At 36.2% G+C, this 19,318-nt stretch overlaps 1 protein-coding gene across 2 annotated transcripts in view; it reads right to left on the reverse strand.

The window, feature by feature from the left end:
- The window catches only part of FAM189A1 (family with sequence similarity 189 member A1), a 551,389-nt gene extending 543,555 nt beyond the window's left edge, over window positions 1-7,834 (reverse strand). For both annotated transcript variants that reach the window (XM_031955472.1, XM_031955471.1), the window contains exon 1: window positions 7,516-7,834. In XM_031955472.1, coding sequence (XP_031811332.1) covers window positions 7,516-7,764 — 249 coding nt within the window. In that variant the 5' untranslated portion in view covers window positions 7,765-7,834. The remainder of the gene's footprint in view (window positions 1-7,515) is intronic.
- Window positions 7,835-19,318: the final 11,484 nt, after the last annotated feature.

Genomic DNA, 19,318 nt, shown 5'->3' on the forward strand with positions numbered 1-19,318 from the left:
TAATATGTCAATTGAACTAAAACTGGCTTCTAACTTGGGAATGACCAGAGCCAGAGACAAGAAAGTCAGGAAGTAAGGAAAGCACTTGAAAGTGGAAGCCTACCTTTCTAAAAGGTAGTATTTAACAAGCTTGGATGAAGCACTGTTTTATACACATTACAACACACACACACACACACACACACACACACACACACACACAAGCTGGACTATCATAATCATTTTCAGGTCTTGCATAGCATTCCCCATGGCAGGCTCATGCAAAGATAATGTAGGCATTCATGGTCCTGTAGGACAGCCTGCAAGTTGTTTATCTCACAACAAAGTATAAAACCAGTGGGAACTAGAATGAAGTACCTGATTCAGTTTATTTGGCATTTTCAAGGAATGGAATTATAAGCACAAGGAGGGTGATGAATGGCTTTCAAGTCCCTGGAAAACAGGGGGCAATAAACATCTTATTCTGGTCAAAGCAATACACTTTGCCAGAGAGAGAGATCATCTAGAGTGCTAAGGATTGTTGTTATGCCAACCTCAGGGTACAGCCTGCTTGCTGGGCCTTAACTCTGGGAAACAAGGTTTATCTCCAAAATATTTTAGCAAATAAAATACAAGCTTCTCAAGCATTCCTGACCAGAAATGAATAGAAAATTAAATATTTAAATACAAACCCCAAGAGAACTATAAAAAGACAAACATGAAAGAGTAATCATAAGTGACTCAATAAAGTTAATGGTTTACTTTTCTCTATGGAAATATGACACATGTAACTCCTAAGAATTTTAGCATCATTATAGCAGCGGGGGAAGTATACATAGACAGAGGGCAGGAATGGGAGTAGATTATATTAGGATTATCTCAAAAAAAAATTGAATGATCTCATCCTGGATAAAAGATGGATAAAGGGAGAGAGAAGAAGTAAAATGGGGGAAAGTTTTTCCAACATAAAAGAAACTTATAAGGAAGATCTAACTGGAGAGGAAAATGGGGATTTCGGGATAGGCAATACTTCAATCTCACTTTCATCAAAAACATTTCAAAGGGGGAAAAGTATATACACACACTCAATTGGAGAGAAATTGAAATAAACCAATATGGAAATAAGAGAGAGAAAAGGGGAGAAATATTTGGGGAAGAGGTAATAAAAAGGAAGACAGATTAAGGGAGGCAGTAATCAGAAGCAAAGACTTTGAGGAAGGACAGGATAAAAACAGAGAGAAAAGGATAAACAGAAGAAAACAGGATGGAAGGAAATACACATAACTGAATGTGAACAGCATAGCCTCACCCATAAAATGGAAGAGACAAAAGAATGGATTAAAAATTAGAACATGTCATTTATAAGAGGCACACTTGAAAGGGAAAGACACACATTATTAAAGGTCTAGAGCATAAACTACTTTGCTTCAGCTGAAACAAAAAAAAGACAGAGGTGGCAATCATGATCTCAAACAAAACAAAAACAAAAAATAGGCCTAATTTTAAAAGATAATTAGGTAAAGTATATTTACAAAAAAAAAGTATATGGAAGGCAATGAAATTCATAGCAAATTTCTCTGATAAAGATCTCATTTCTCAAGTAGACAGAGAGCTGAGTCAAATTTATAAAAATACAAGCCTTTCCCAATTGATAATCAAAGGATATGAAAAGATAGTTTTCAGAAGAAGAAATCAAAGTTATCAAATAAAAATCTAATTTAAAAAGTGCTCTAAATCACTACTGATTACAGAAATGCAAATTAAAACAATTCTGAGGTACCACCTCCCATCTATCAAAAATGACAAATACTGTCATTTTTATATGAGTTTAACATATGAAGGAAAAAAGGTATACTAAAAACTGTTGGTGAAATTATAAACTAGTTTGAGTACTCTATTGTTTTGATTTTGTTTTATTGGTTCTTTTTTATTTTTAATATACATTGCTTTATGAATCATGTTGGGAGAGAAAAATCAGGACAAAATGGGAAAACCATGGAAGAGGAAACAAACAGAGAAAAAAGAAGTGAACATAGCATGTGTTGATTTACATTCAATCTTTTTCTGGTACAGATGGCATTTTCTATCCAAAGTCTATTGGGATTGCTTTGGATCACTGAATTACTGAGAAGAACCAAGTCTTTCATAGCTGATCATCACACATTCTTTCTGTTATTGTGCACAATGTATTCCTGCTTATGCTTGTTTCATTCAGCATCAGTTTGTGTAAATCTTCCCAGGTCTTTCTAAAATCAGCTTGTTCGTCGTTTTTTATAGAATAATAACATTCTATTATCTTTATATACCACAACTTGTTCAGCCATTCCCCACTGAAGAGCATCTACAATCTAAGAATTCTAAAGAAAAATTTGGAATTATGCCCAAATGGCTATAAAATTGTGTATGCCCTTTGATCCAGTAATAACACTATTAGGTCTGTACCTCAAAGAATTGAAAATTGAAGGTATATTCATCAATTGAAGAATGGCTAAACAAGTGGTGGCATATAATTTGATGGAATACTACTGTGCTATAAGAAATTACGAGAGGACTGGTTTCAGAAAAAAAAAATATAGCATGAGCTATATGAACTGATGCAAAATAAAGTGAGAACTGGAGAATAATCATACATAGTAAATAGCAATGTTCTAATGATGACCAACTGTGAAAGATATAACTACTTGATCAATGAAATCATGCAAGATAATTCCAAGTGATTCATGATGAAAAAAAAAATTAAATCAATCTCCAGAGAAATAACTGATAAAATCTGAGTGTAAATTAAAGAATAATTTTCTTCATTTTTTTTGTTTGCAATATGGCTAATGTGTAAATAAATGTGTAAATTTTCATGATTTCATGATAATTTATATCATTTTCTTTTGGAACTGAAAATTTAAAAAGAAAAGAATATTTAAAAATAAATAAATAATAAATTTTCTAAGGAGGTAACTTTAGCTTTATTCCACAGTCCATTTTCTATATTAAACTACTTGTATCCAATATGAAACTATTTATTTATGTATGAATTTTAGCTTTTTTATTAAACCTAATTTTTCTTTAATAATTTCAGGCATAAATGGTTCACCTATGAAAGAGGCAATATTTTACACAATTTATCAATAAATTTCTTATTTATGCAAAAGTATATTTTCTGAAACTTTCTACACTAAGCTGCTTCATATAAAAAGACAGAGTAACTAAACTCAACAATACCTTTTATGACTTATGTAGTAGGTACTCATCTTCCCCATTTGATAGGAAGATCACTTTGAAAAATGAATGGATAATGGACTGGAGTAGACAAAGACTTGAGACAGGGAGAAGGCTACAGACTTCAGCTATATCAGGCATGAGATAATCAATACTTATGCTAACATAGTGGTTGTGAGTGGAGAAAATGGGGTCATATACAAAAGCGTTGGAAAAGATAAAAATGACAGGACTTATTAACAGATTGGATAGGGAATTAATGCAATTAACAAAGATCAAAGATGACACCAAGATTTCAAATTTGGGTAACTGAGAAAATTGACAGTGAAAGAGAAGTTTAGAAGGGAGATTTGAAGAATATCCTGAATTCTGTTTTGGATATTGCCAAATTACAAATTTAGAGACCTAGCATTACTTTCTTGGCAAAGCCACATTCTCCACATATTCCCAAAGTCTCTGCTTTCTGGTAATATGAGAGGAGACTGCCTGCATATGTAAGAGAAACTTTTCTTTCTAATAATCTCACAACTTAATTCTATCTTGCCAGTAGAAAGTCAGGACATTGCAACTATCAAGGAACCAATCTTATCAGAAACTAATCTACTTCAATAGATATGTGATCTCATTGACACAAGTTTTTCCTCCATACTTATAGTTCACAATGGATCCATATATTCCCATTCTTTATGATTCCTGTCCACATTCTCTACAAGCTAATCTCTACTATAATTAGTAGCAAGACATGAATATATTGGTCACAAATTGATGGATTCTTAGAACAGTTGTCCCTGAAGGATCTTTAGAAACATCTAGTTCAAATCACTTGTTCCACAGATGAAGAAAGTTGGATCTAGAAAAGTCAAGCAATTTGCCAATATCACAAAGCAGGATGGAAAACTAAGGTTTGGATTCTAAATCTTCCGATTCCCATCTCAGAACTCATGACTCTCTATCAGGCTAGTAGCCACAAGAGATACACTAAGCGCCAAACATCCAGGATATGCTTCTAAATCTGTTTTTAGAAAATAAGAAAAAAAAATCACAGAAATCTCACAACTAAATAAAGTGTTTTAATCTCTATTACAAAAGATTTAATAAAGTTCTAAGAAATTACTTTAAAATGTTTTAGATTGTTAATTGTATTCAAGTCACATTGTATAAAGAAGGTAGAAATATGTTATGACACAATAGCTTTTCAATATGTAAAAATCTATAATATGTAAAATCTCTAAGAGAAAGGTAGATTACTTAAATAATATCACATTTTTACTTCATAAACTACACTAGCATTTCACTACAAAAACAATACTCAATATTCTTCAGAGGATGAGCTTCAATATAAGATAGATTCATCTTGGCTCCTGTGGAAATATTCTACTTAAACAAAGAATTTCATTAAAAGGTGGTCTCATGAAATGGCCCAAAGACAATTTACAGAAAGATATCAAAGTACTTATTAACATGTAAATTTGCCCTTCATCTAAACTGTTTATCAGAGTGTGTGACAAAGACTTTTATGGAGGGGAAGGAGTATGTGTCTATGAAAGGATACATTTAAAGAGAAAAATAAAATACAAAAGGCACACATATATGGGGAGAAACACTACATCCAACACTATAGGAAATTACTTAAAAAAAATAATATGCCTGGAAATGTAAAATTTTTTTTATTATTACAGTTCAACCCCATTCTTGGCATCACAATTCGTAAAAAGAAGACTGGGATTTGAACTGAGGTCCTTTTACTCCAAATCCAGGGTTCTTTCCACTGTACCAGTTACTTGTTTAACATACTTTATCTAAATACGTTTCTTTGTTTTGTACAATAAAAAGGGTTTTTTTTTTCAATTTTAGGTAATTTGATGCTAAAATTTAAATTTTTCTCATAATGCCCTGCAAAATCATCACAATCCACAATTGGAAACTATATTTCTTTGATTTACTTGGGGGGGAGGGGAGTAAAAAGGAAGAAAAAAGGAAGAAAATCAGTTAATGTACAAGCCTACCATCCCCAAAAAATATCTAATAGATTGACTAAAACTTCAAACTCAACATAACATATATTAAGTAGAGGTAAAACTGAGCAACAGATGTGTGACTATATATAGTAAAGGCTTTGGTTCACAGCTCCAAAGTTATAGTCTCACAACCTCATTCTTTTTTTCACAAGCACATTGAGTTGAGCCTCCTACAATAGTTGTTACAGACTACCTCTATCAGACTCAGATTTAGTCTGTAATAAGCTTTGAAATTAATATCCCAATTAAGAATAATGGCCATACCTGAATCGATTATGGAGTTTCAAGAGTCAATTTTGCTTTGATCTCATTAAAAGAACTTACATTAAAAGATAAAGAATTTTTAGATAGTTAAAAAGTTAATAAAAAAAAAATACACTGGATTTAGAGAACAAAGGCCATTACCAGAAAAAGAAAACCATAGTTTGTTTTGGATTGATATGCTTTGCTTTGGTATTTTTGGGGGTTAAGGGGGAGAGATAGGAAGAGAAGTTGTCTATAAATTCAAGGGTAAATAGCCAATGAAACCTCAAACAAGTTTTTGCATGTAGAATTATTATGCCATTTTTACTTCTGGTGCAGTAAAATGAAGTTCACAAATCAGTTCAACTAAGTCCTCTGTGTTTTCTACACATTTATTAATTCTAAATAGATTTTTCATTCTCTCCAATTTTGCAAAGCTACAGATACATATTTTCATTTTTAAAAAAGCATTGTAAAAAAATTCCAAAAATTAACTCGGCAACAATCTATTAAAGGAAGCAAGAACTCCTTATAGAACCTTCTGTGATATGTTACCCTGGAAACATCTCCTGTTTTACTCCATGGGAAAATACACACACACACACACACACACACACACACACACTCACACACACATACAAACTTTAAAAACCCGTCATCCCAATTTAAGAATTCAGAAAGAACATGCTACAAATATATGTTACATATCCACATAATATTTTCCCAAAATAAATATGGCATAGTACCACCAGGTGTGAAAATGAAAATATGTGTGTACACAATAGATAAAAGTGAGCCAAATGAAGGCTAATTTCACATTATCCTGTGTAAAGAACATGCTACCTACTCACAGGCTTTTCAATTTTCACATTGAAAACCATGGCAGTTAACTGTCACAAATCTCCTCACTCAGCAAATGTGGTGGCAAGCTAAGAGCAAAGAAGCATAGATCTCCCAATGGAGCAGTCCATTTGTTGCTCTCTATGATTGTGAGGATTTTTGTATTGCATGTGTGCATTACAATCTGTGCCCACTGTTCTCATCTCATTTTATTACTTCCAACACAACCTGTCTGGTAATTAAATTTGTACCAATATCCTAATCTTTTCTCCAGGATCTATGAAGTCTGTGATCTATTCGATTTTGTAAAACAAAGTTCTGCACGTGAAAGCAAATCATTTCGAAAAAGTCATATTAAACTTAACAATAAATACCCTTAAAATACCCTTATCTGGAAGAATTAGTCAGTTGACCAAAGAAAGCTTTCAGCTGAAAATTCAACACAAATTTGTAGATATAATTAAATACCCATCTGTGGATTTTGGAACCCAACTTCTAAAAATTCTTCAGGGAGAAGAGCACAGATAAAACACCTATGGCATAACTACACCTTAATTTTGCAGGACCAGTTTCCTACAAATAACTATCATGCCATTACAATCTCCATCACATTGTGATTTCTACAGGTAACTGGCAAAAAGCCCGAATGTTTGGCTGACTGGCATCTCTAAGATAAGTAACAAGGTTATATTGTTCAATAGCTTGCCTAATCAATACAGATTAGGTGTTTGTTTTAAAAGAGTGTAATTATAGCTGTGTTGGAATATGAAAAGGGCAATCCTTTTTTTAAAATTCCCAATTTTACACTTTAGTAACAATTTGCCCTAGGTCTTTCTAATACACTGCCTGCCCGTCCCACCCCCCATTCCCCCGAAAAAAAGCAGAAATCGGTATCCTATTCACTGAACTTAGGGGCTATGGTTTTCCTGGGGTTCTCTAGTAATTGCCCCTTACGAGGAATAACCAAGAGCGGGCGCATCTTTCCCAAATGTGTGCCCTGTGGGGCATGCCCGACACCATTAGATCAGCACCCGGGCCAGGCACTATTCGCAAGTCCATCTCCTCCCATACTTTGAACCCCCATCCGCACTTGGTGCACGTCGCAAGTTTCTCTCAGCTGCCAACTTTCTGGGTGCTGAGTGTCCGAGGTGCCATCGGGGGAGAAGCGAGAACCAGAGATGAAAGGGCAGAGAAGGGAAAGAAGGAGGTTGCTAGCACTTACCGAGAAACCAGCCCAGAAGGGGCAGGAGTGCCGGACCCTAGCTGAGGTGGTCAGGGCCAGCGCCGCGAAGCTGACTGCCACGATGAGGCATCCGAGCACCATCTGCGTGACCCCGAGAGCCAGCATGATCCGGGAGCGGGTCCGGTACTCGCGCAGGCGGGATAGGCTGCGGGACAGGGCGGCGGGGCTCAACGAGCGGGGGCCCGCCACCGCCAAGCCCGAGCCACCCCCGGCCACGGCTGGCGGCATCCCGGGCGCTCTGCGGGCTCCGGGCGGGGCCGCAGCTCCTCAGGCTCTGACACCGCTTCGTCTTCGTCCTCTGCTGATGCGCAGCTGGGACCTTCAGCCCAGGAGCTCCAAGCCGAGTCTGCCTGGGCGCAAGCAGTCCCTCCGTTCCTAGGTCCCTCAGTCTCCGCGACCGCAGAGGCTAAAGCCCAGGCGGGAACGACGTTTGCCCAGGTGCTTTTGCGGCCGAAGAGGGGATTCAGACCCCTCGGCACGCAGCTCAGGGCGCTTCGCTCCCCCGCTCCTCCAAGAGAGTCCGCCGCAAGTTGAGCTTCAGTCGGGGACGTCCTCTGGTGGGAGATGATAGGGCAGGTGGGTCCCCTGGCGCTGCACGCCGCCCACGGGCAAGAAGGTGAAGAGGAGAAGCGAGCGTGGGCAACCCCATCCCGCAGGCAGGCGGGAGCCTCCGCGGCCGCTGCCGCTGCTCCAGTGGAGGGCGGGTTACGGAGCCTCGTGCATCACGGATGCGCTCTACATCTCCCTCTTCCTCTCTCTCTTTCTCTCCTCTCCCTTTCCCTCACAAGCGCACACACACACTCGCACACACGCATACACTCGGCTCCTCCGCTCCCCCGCCCCACGCCAGCGCGCGGCGCCTCCAGAGCCGGCTCCGCACACTCGGGCACGGGCGCGAGCAGCCCCGCGTCCCCCGCACCCCCCGCACCCGGGCCAGTCAGCCAGCAAGCCAGAGGCTCGCGTGCGCGAGCCGCCGCCCGGATGTGCACTCAGCGGCCCCGGACTCAAGGAGGGGCTGGGGGCGGAGGAGGAAAGGAGAAAGGCAGCAAGCGCTGGTGGTGGCACAGGTGCTGCGGCCGGGCCAGTCCGGTTGCTAGCTCCGCGGGATGAGCTGTGATCTGCGGGGAAGGAGAGTGGAGAACCAAGCCGAAGCCCACAGACACACACACAGACACGCTGGCTCGCGCTGCGATGAAGCAGCTGAGGCGCCGGGCCCTCGGGAGCGAGAGTCTGGTTTGGGGTATAGGGGGTGGACGAGGGTGTTTACAGGAGAAGGGGCGGGAGGCTGCAGAAAGAGCCGTCGCCGCCTCCAGGGGGAGAACGAGCAGCTTCCACGAGCAAGAAAAATCAAGGGCAGCGGCTCCTGCTGAGAGACTGGGGCTTGAGGGGAGCTCTGGGGACGCGAAAGACGTCTGGGTCTCGGCAGTTCCCTGGGTCCTTTCTGAGCTGGGTTCAGACTGACCCTGGGCCAGGAATCCGTCTCCTAAAGGCAAGAAAAAGTAGAGCGACCCAACGGGGCCCAGAAATTCCCTATCCCGGGGTGAGGTTCGCTTTGGAGACTGGAGTCTAAAGCTGCAGCTGAGCTTTCTCGGCTGTCCTGAGCTCTTTAAAGGGATGGCCAGCGGGAGAGATTAAGTCTGCTCTAGGAGCTGGCCCCGAGGCCCGACTAGGCGGTGCGCCCCCGCGCTTTGGCTCCTGAGCTCACAATGGATCCTCTTCTGAAAGGTGGACGAGGTGACTTCCAAGATGGGTTTGGCTGGAGTCTCCTCCCGAAAAAGACATTAATTAACCCTGATTTGAAGCTGTAGAAAGGGAGGAGTTGCTTTGACTGAGGTCAGCAAAAATAGACCCAAAAAATGGAGGAGGGGAGATCCCTCAGGATAGGAATAAGAAAAGAAAGAGCAAACGATCCAGGAGAGAAGATTGGTTTATAAATAAAGAGAATTAAGTTAAGAAGAGATAAAATATTTCTTATGTCTTTAGACCAGTGTTAAATGTCAAATATTAGGGTAGGCTGTTTAATGCCATCCAGGAAATCTGAGGAAAACTCTAATAGATGGTCATTCTAATTAGCAATCTACACAAGCAAGTACTTCCTTCCTCCCCCCCAAAAAGTATTCATTTCTAATAAAGTAATCTTATAAAATGCAAGATATTTATTCGGCTGGCTCAGAATTCTCCCTAGAGCTCTTCTGTGAAAGTATGTGTATTTTTTCTTTCTGTTTGCCCATTTGAGGGACGAGATGTCTGCTTGTGTGACTTTTACAAGGAGGGATTTTACTTGAAATAAAAAGTTTGTCATCTAAGTGTCAAGATTATTTAAATGAATACAATCTTAAAACTCTGATATTCTGATAAAAAGAATATCAAGTCTCCTACTCTACCTTCTGTCCGCATTTTTTAAAAAGAGAGATTATAGTTACCTTAGAATAAAGCATATATATTTTTAGAATCTTTCCTCTAAATATAAAAAATCATTTTAAGATGACTTTTAAAAATTATATTTAAATGTTTGCTTCAAAAACTACTAGTAAGCTATGTTACTTTGGGTAAGACACTTTCCAAAATTCATTTTCCTCATATGTAAGAAGAGAATATAATTATTTGCATATTTACAGGTTTGCCAGGAAGTTATTTTGTACAGTGTCATATAAATGAATTATTGTATTTGCAAGATTATATTACTGATTAGACCCTACCTGTAAAATAAAAAGGTCACCATTGGATAGTGGAAGTAAATAGAAACTAAGGATAGTTCCCTCTAGAAATCAATGTTCCATAGTCTTTATTAAGGACCACTTTTAAGTGTAAGTGTAAAGGACAGCCAAAATAGAATTTGAGGAGCTCTGGGCACAAGTAAAAAAGAAGAAACTATCCAAATTCACTTTGTAAACTACAAAGCACTTTCTAAATGTAAGGTATCATTATCTACTGGCTTATCTTCCTTAAGATCAAAATAACAGGAAATTAGCTTGAACTTCCAGATGTAAGTATAAGAAAGAATCTCCAAATAAAGTTGATAAATTATTGTGATGGAATTCCAAAAAAGATTGTGGATTCTTCTTCAGAAATCTCCAAATCTGAACCTTTTTTTGAATTTGTAGCCTCGCTTCCTCTTCAGATACATGAGAGTTTTTCAGAGCCTTGAATTCTTGATCTGTAAAATGGGTCTAATACTTGCACCAGCACATGGAGATGTTGTAAGTCGAAATGCTCTGAAAACCTTAAAATACCATATAAGTGTATTCTTGTTAGTTACATTTTAAATAAATTTAAAACCTCACTGATCATTTCTGGCAAGCAAGCAAAGGAACACTGTCTTGAACCTCATCCTATTCTTAGAATGCTCTATGTCTTGGAAGTCATCAATCTCTTTTTCATGGAAATTACTTCATTTAGTGTCACTTTTTTTTTCTGGCTTTCAATCAGTTCAGGAAATAACTTTATGAGTCGTTTATAAACACAGTATCTATCCTTCTCAGAGGGAAGGAGGGAAAGAGAACTTCATGTTATTATTGCCACCCACAGGCATTTCTATTACTCAGGCAGCCTTTGCAGTGAGTATTTGAGAATCAATGAAACAGGAGGCTTTAGCTTCATAAGAAAAAGGTTCAGATGATTCTATGTTAGAGGAGTTATTCCTTTGTGAAGAGTAGAAGAACTTGACAATTGAAACTTTCACTTATCTATATTGGAAAATAGATTCATTGAACATTTATTGAGTGTCTTCTATGCTCAATATACTCAAATCTTATCTACAGCAGAAGGCCCTTCCTTCTCCCTAGGTGCTAGTACATTTCCTTCTTCCATATTACCTTCCATATAATCTCTAGATGGACGAATGGATGGATAGTTGGATAGATATAGATATTGTGCATATGCCTAGATATTTACATGTTGCATTCCCAATTAGAATATGAGCTCCTTCCAGGCAGGTTTTTTTCCATTTATTTTTATCTATTCTTAATGCTTAGAATAATGTCTAATATATAGTAAGCACTTAATAAATGATTTTTGATTATTTCCTTGGGAAGACCAAAGATAAATAAGATATGCTTCATATCCTCAAAGGGTATATAATCTAGTACAAAGTAATGGTTATGAAATTTACAAAGGACATCTTTATACATTCCTAGAATCATGATGAGTATGTAATAAAAATACAGCAGATTTAGGAAGATGAAGTTCAAATAATTATTCATATCAACCATTTTAAAAGTAATTAGGAAAAGACCATGTAAACCTCAGTATTTTAGATTAACTGTGAAAGATATTTCTGTCACTTAGAATGACTTTATATTAGATTATTAATTCACTTCAGAATCTCTAAAGTTGCTTGTTTGGCTCTTTTCTCAACAAACCTACTTATCAGCATTTATAAATATTATTTTACATTTGTGAGAACCACCTGATTAAAGCTAACAAATCATTCTGGATTACACAGAGAGGACAACGAATATGTGAGAAAAAAATCTACTTAGATTAATTCTACCAGTATTTTTGCAGACTTGCATATTTTAATGATTCAATATAAAAAATAAACAGCTATTCATATGCACACACATTGACGCTAACAAAATAATACATGAAAGAAATGTTTTGCCTTTAGGGGAAAAGTACTAGAGTTATGAATCATGCACATGGGATGTTCATGATTCTCATTCATCAGTTTAAGAGGAAAAATGAAGCCAAATCAATCATTTTGTTTTTGAAGTATGATGTTCACTCTCCACCAGAACTCCTTAACTAACTTTTTTAAGGGAAACTAAAATGGTAGCTGCCCTTCCCCCACAAAAAAATCTTTGTCAATATAAATATTAAATTTCTAAAATTATGAATTTCAAAAATCTATCATCCTGAGTTAGTCACCTAATTGTTTCTACTTAATAGCAGCAAATCACTTACAAATGGAATTCTTTGAGTAAATAGTAAAGCTTTGTCTCCAGGTAGAGGAAGGCCTTTAAAATCTGACTCCATTTTATTTTCTTAGTCTTATTTCAAGTTATTTTTCCGAACAAAACTGATTTTGTCCCACGAATATACCTTCTACCTTTTCTGTTCTATGCTTTGGCTTATACTGTTCCATTCTTTTGTAATGACCTTCCTCCTTTCTACCTAAACCCTAATATTTCAAGATCTAGCTCACATCCCACTAATTACCCAAAAAACAAACAAACAAACAAACAAAAAATTTCAGGTCACAAACAGAACAGAAGTAAGATTACAACAGAAATTCAAGTCAGGCCAAAGTATGATCAGGGTATACACGTTGGCATTTTTAAGGAACCAGGATTAAAACTAAAATCTTAAAGGCGGAAAAATGCAAAAATGTTTGTAGCAGCTCTTTTTGTGGCAGCAAAGAAATGGCAAAAGAAAAGTAGAATTGAGGAATGGCTGAACAAGTTGCGGTATATGAAGATAATGGAATATCACTGTTCTATTTTTAAAAATGATGAATAAGTTGATTTTAGAAAGGCCTGGAAAGATTTACATCAACTGATGCTGAGCAAAACAAGCAGAACCAGTAATACATTGTATACAATAACAGCAAGAATGTGCAATGATCAGCTATGAAAGACTTAGTTCTTCTCAGTGGTTAAATGATCCAAAGCAATCCCAAAAGACTGGACAGAGAATACCATCTGCATCCAGGAAAAGAATTAAGGAGACTGAATGTAAATCAACACATGCTATATTCACTTTTTAAAAATCTGTCTGATGTTTTTTTTTCCCTTTTGCTCTGATTTCTCTCTCCCAATATGATTCAGAAAGTAATGTGTGTTAAAAATAAATAAATTTAACAGGAAAAAACAGATACAGTCAGTGATTTATTCAGAGATATGAATTATTTTCTTATAGTCAGAAATAGGATCAATATTAGTGGTAGATCTAAGTACATAACACAAACGACCAAAGACAGACATAATCTAGAAATAAAGATATTATAAGAAAAATTAAATAATATGAATTTATGGATAGTTTACATAAAATTTTAAAAGGTTTTGTATAAATAAAACTAATATAACCAAGAATAGAAGGAAAGCAGGAAATTGGAGGGAAATTTTTATATGCAATTTCTCAAATAAAGTTCTTGTATCTTAAATATATAAACAACTTTGTCAAATCTATAAGAATAACAGTCATTCTCAAACTGATAGATGGTCAAAGGATATGAACAGACAGTTTTCCAAAGAAGAAATCAAAATGATTTATAGTCATATGAAAAAAATGACCTAAATTATTATTGGTTAGAGAAATACAATTAAAACAATCTTGAGATACAATTTCATACCTATAAGATTATCTAAAATAATTGAAGGGAAAAGCAACAAATGTTGGAAGGGATGTGGAGATATCAGGACACTAATTCATTCTTGGTGGAATTGTGAACTGGTCTAACCATTTTGGAAAGCAAACTGGAATTATGCCCAGCCTATACCTTTTGACCCAGTAATTTTATTACTTGGTCTATGTTCTAAAAATATTTATAGCACCCCTCTTTAAAGTGGCAAAGAAATGAAAAGTGCAATATGCCTGTCAATTTGGAAATGGTTGAACAAGTTATGGTATATGATTGTTATGAAATACTTTGTGATATTTTCAACAATCTTAGAGAAACATGGATAGGGGCAGCTCAGTGGCAGAGTGGATAGAGCACCAGCGCTGAAGTCAGGAGGACCTGAGTTCAAATGTGATCTCAGACACAACACTTCCTAGCTGAGTAAACCTGGGCAAGTCACTTAACCCCAATTGCCTCAGAAAAATAAAAGAAAAACAGGGATAGATTCATGAAATAAAGAGGAATGAGATGATCAAAACCAAGAAAACAGTGTATATAGAGTAACAGCAATATTATCTTAAGAAAAACTTTTGAGCAAATAAATCATTTTGGCTATTATAAATATCCAAATTAACATACATAGGAAGACACTATCAGCATCTAAAGAAAAAACTGATAAATGGATTTTAGATATGAAAGTATATATAATATACATATACATACACATACATATTTATGTATAATATTAGCCAATTTAGGAAAAGGTATAGAGAGGAAAGGAAAAAGGGGAAAAATTTACATGATAACTTTACTATATATTTAAAAGGAACAACAAGTTGTACATAATTAAAATTTAAATAAATAAAAATTTTAAACATATTATTATTATTAATAATAGATACCATTTGTATAGTACTTTAGGCTTTGCAAAATCCTTATAAATTATCTCAATTGAGACTCACAACTCTGGAAAGTGGGTGCTCTTATTTTTTTACAAGTGTTTTTAATAGATTTTTAAAAATTTTACCAATGAGGATCCTGTATCAGACAAAGGTTAAGTGGCTTACCCAAGGTCACATAGCTGGTGGGTATATTGACACTGAATTTCAACTCAGGTTTTCCTGATTCCAGAATCAAGGTTTTATTCACTGTGTCACCTAGCTGCTGCTGCACTTGTACCAAATTTCTACTATATATAAATTAGTTTAAGATTGCAATAGAAGAAATGCTGGGTCTAGAGTTAGAAAACTAATTCAGTTCCGGCTCTTCTATTTGTGTGACCTGGAGAAAGCCAATGTTTCTTTGTCTAAGTTTCAGCATTTCTAAAATGTCAGGGCTATACTAGACAATCACTAAGGTGCTTTCCAATTCTAAATATATGATGTTTTGGTTCAAAGATAAATAAGACACAGCTTTTTCTTATAGTGAAACTACTTACTTTTAGACGTTTCTTGAAGGTTTTCAAGCTACTTCCTTTTCAACAGCTCTGTACAGTAAATTTATGAGACTATAGAGATGACAAAAGTGAGACTTTGAGGATTTAAGTGATTTACTTAATTTCATATAAAGTAATAATGTCTGAAGCAGGATCATTAACCAAGTCTGACTGCGAGTCCAACAAGGTTTGTCCTCACCCATGCTGACCCCCGCAAATATATTTGTATTTCATGAGGAACTTAACACAAAAAATAAAAAGTAAAGCAATAAGAAAATATGGACAGTCTCAGTTTTCTATGAGATGTCTCATTTTGCTTAGAGGAATTTTTCTCTGTGTCTGACCCAAGTAATAAAACTTAGGAATTCACTTGCAATTAAAGTATAGCATTTTAAACTGAAATTATTAGAATTATTGAGGAGGCCCTGATGTTCCAGGTAACAAATTTGATTATGTAGTATAAGTTTTGATTGTCTGATTCCCCTGGTTACCATTATCCAGCCAGAAAAGGTGAGATCTCTTGTGGAATATTTTTTTCTATTGTTCTCATGCAAGTTATCAGATCCTTAATAAAAATGTTCCATTGAAGTTACAGGTGAGAAGTAACAATCATACCTCATCCAAATTCTAATTGGTACTTTAGCAACAACCTTTGTGCCAGTATATGAATATAAGTTTGCAGATGGACAATTCTGTCTGCTCATCATTTGTAGTCACCTTAGCAGCAAGGACTTAGGTGTCATTTTCATAGATGATACTTGTTCTTATCTTCCTTTGTTATGGAGATGTTTGCCAATCATTGTCCACATGGTATTTAACAATCTGACAATTATCTAATGGAAGGGAAATTATAATTATGAAAATCAAGATCTCTTTCAACTTGACCCTCAACTTACCTCTTTAGCCTTAGTTCCATCACTGGAGATATATGATTCTTTGGAAGTCAACTGCACATTCATCATATAACTTCAGGTTATCATCCATTTAATTTTCACAGCATTTCTTTCCTTTATCCAATTCTTGAAAGCATGTTAAGCTACAACATAACTCTGCCCCATGATCTTACCTTCTCCCTTGAAGAAAATTAAATTTTTAAAAGGGCTCATAGAAAAAACAGAGCTACTTCTTGTAAAGCAAATGTCATTTTGTCAGCTATGTACCTTTCCTCCCCAAATATGTCTTAAATTTCCAGTTTGATCTTGTAGAAGAAAAATAAAACTAAGGTAACTACAGTTATAGACACAAATAGACACAAGTATGTTTCTGCCTTTAATTTTCCAAGTCCAGTGATAATAAATTTCTTATAAACAACTTGGTAGGTTTCAATTCATATTAATTATGTGTTTTCTCTGCAGAGATCAATGTTTTGGCCATTTATGGGGGAGAAAGCTTAGATGAAGTATTATTCCTATCCTCATGGAGTTAAGAGTCTAGCAAATAAATGTATATAATCTATATGATTTTTTCAGTGGATCTGTAGATAAGGATATGGATATTCTGTCTGGGAGTTATATATCCCAATGAAATCATATAACACTGCTGACCCTTATTATATTTGAACCTCAGTTCCCTCAAGTATAGAATGACACTCACAATACTATAATACAACTAAGTGGTTCAGAGTAAATAGATTGCTAGACTTGGAGTCAGGAAGACATGATTCCAAATCCTTCCTCATATACTTATTAATTTTGTGACTCTGAACAAATCATTTAATCTCTCTCTGACTCAATTTCCTCATCATAGTATCTACCCCCAAGATTCTTGTGGAGATCAAATGAAATAGCTTGAAGAGTGCTTTTAAAAAGTACTTTCATAAATTTTACTATCACCATCATTATCATTACAGGGTAATTATAAGGTAGTTATAAAGTTCAAATTCTAGGCAGCATATCCCAAAGCTGTTAATGCAGGCAAAAATTCTAATAATTTAAAGCTGCACTAATACTTTTGAAGCATCCTGTACAGAAGTTACAGATATAGAGGATACAATCAAATATAGATAAATATGGGAGATACAAATATATGCATTGTAAAGCACTTTATAATCTGTAAAGAACTAAGTAAAAGTAAGGGTGGTATCCGATTGCAAAGAACTTTGAATATCAGGCAAAATTATTTATCTTTCAGAATTTTTGAGCAGAAAGTTGATATGACCAGGTCTCCCTAGTAGGAAGATTACTTTGGCAGTGAAAGCTGTATTAGAGACAGACTATTAGAGGTCTATTGTAGTAGAATAGAAATGAAAGGAATAGAGAAGGGAATAGAAAATGGGGAAGTGAGATATTGTAGAGGTAATAACTAATTCTAATTCTAGAAAAGAATTTGCTATATATTTATTAAAGGTAGCTAGGTGGCATAGTGGATAAAGTGCCAGGCCTACAGTCAGAAACATTGGTCTTCCTGAGTTCAAATCTGGCCTCAGACACTTATTAGCTGTTGTGACCCTGGGCAACTCACTTAGTCCAGTTTCCTCATCTGTTAAATGAGTTGGAGAAGGAAATGTGAAACCACTCCAATGTTTTTGCCAAGAAAACCCCAAATGGACTCACAGTCAGTTATGACCGAAATGATTGTACAGCCATAGCAATATATTTGATCCAACAATATTGTAAGATAGTACAAATTATATTATCATCACTTTACCAATAAGGAAACTGAGATCCAGAAATCTTAAGTGACTTGCTCTAGTAAGTATCAAAGGAAGGATTTGAAACCAGTTCTCTCTTGACTCCAAGTACAGTTACACTTTTTCTATTACCCGAAGTTTTGCTGTAGGGACTTGCTAAATGATCAGTTGGTATGAGAAGTGAAAGAAGAGATAATAGAAACATGAGTAAATGGTGTTGCCACTGAGAGAAATAGTAAAGTCAGAGAAAGAGCAGATGTAGCAAAAAAGATAAAAATCTAATAAGCTCAGTTTTGATGATATTGATCTTGAAAAAATATAGGGTCCTTGACTTGCAGCAGGTGGGAAGTGTATAAAGTTATCTAGTCTAACATCCTCACTTTACAGATACAGAAATCTTACCAAAGTCATATCTGGAGCTGAGATGTGATTTTAAAGCTCAGACAAGAGAGTAGAGGGTAAGGGAAGGAAAGGGAGAGAAGAAAAGGGAGGGAGAGTCAAAGGATGGAAGGGGGAAAAAAAAGAGAAGTAACCAAAGGAAAGCCAAACCAAATAAATGATTTGGACACTAACCTAAGCCACACAGCTTTGAATGTATTTTCATGTCCTTCATAAGAAATATGTCTTGAATACAATTAATTGCAAAGAGAAATGAAGGCAGAGAAAAAAGAATCTTTCTCATTCTAAAAAGGTAAAGAAGAGGTGTGAGAGGGAGGGGAGGAGAAAGAAAATGGAAGGAAGGAAGGAGGGATAAGAAGAGGGAAGGGGAAGAAACCTAAGGAGAGGACCTTCACGAACAGCATCTTAAAAGGTTTGGGATCAGGATGAGAAGCCAGAGAAGGAAACTGAGAAGGAACTGTTAGAGAGATATGAGGAGAAAAACTGTGTGGTCTTAGAAGCCAAAATGGGAAAATCACAGAGTCAGATTCCCTTAGAAAATTAGCTATATCATATATGTAAGTTAGTTTTGGAAGAGGTAATAGCTTTTTCAGGCCACTAGGGTGCCATTTAGTAATTGCTACTTTGATTCAATTTTGTAAATTACCATTCTAATTGAGTAAAAATAGAGTATCCTTTAAGAACTTTGTGGATCCAAGCAGGGAGGTCATTTATTGACCTGAACTTTCTGAATGATATCCTGGTGGTCTAAAAAGACTTAATGCAGTTTTCAAATGTGACTTGTTCACAGAACATAGCTTCTCTTTATTTAAAAAAAAAATCTAGTTCAATTAGTTATGATTTGTGGGGAAAGAAAGACTGTGAACCTTAATGAGGAGGGAAGGCTGTCCAGCCTATTTTCTACTCTTTGAGTGAAAGGCACTCATCCAGTCATAATTTTCTTTAAAAAAAATCTTCCAAGATTAACTATCCTTCTGTGGTGTTTTATGGTAGGAGAAAGTTTATATCCTTTGAATAAAGGATATTTTGAAAGGGACAA

The sequence above is a fragment of the Sarcophilus harrisii genome, chromosome 2 (assembly GCF_902635505.1).
Source record: "Sarcophilus harrisii chromosome 2, mSarHar1.11, whole genome shotgun sequence".
NCBI lineage: Eukaryota > Metazoa > Chordata > Mammalia > Dasyuromorphia > Dasyuridae > Sarcophilus > Sarcophilus harrisii.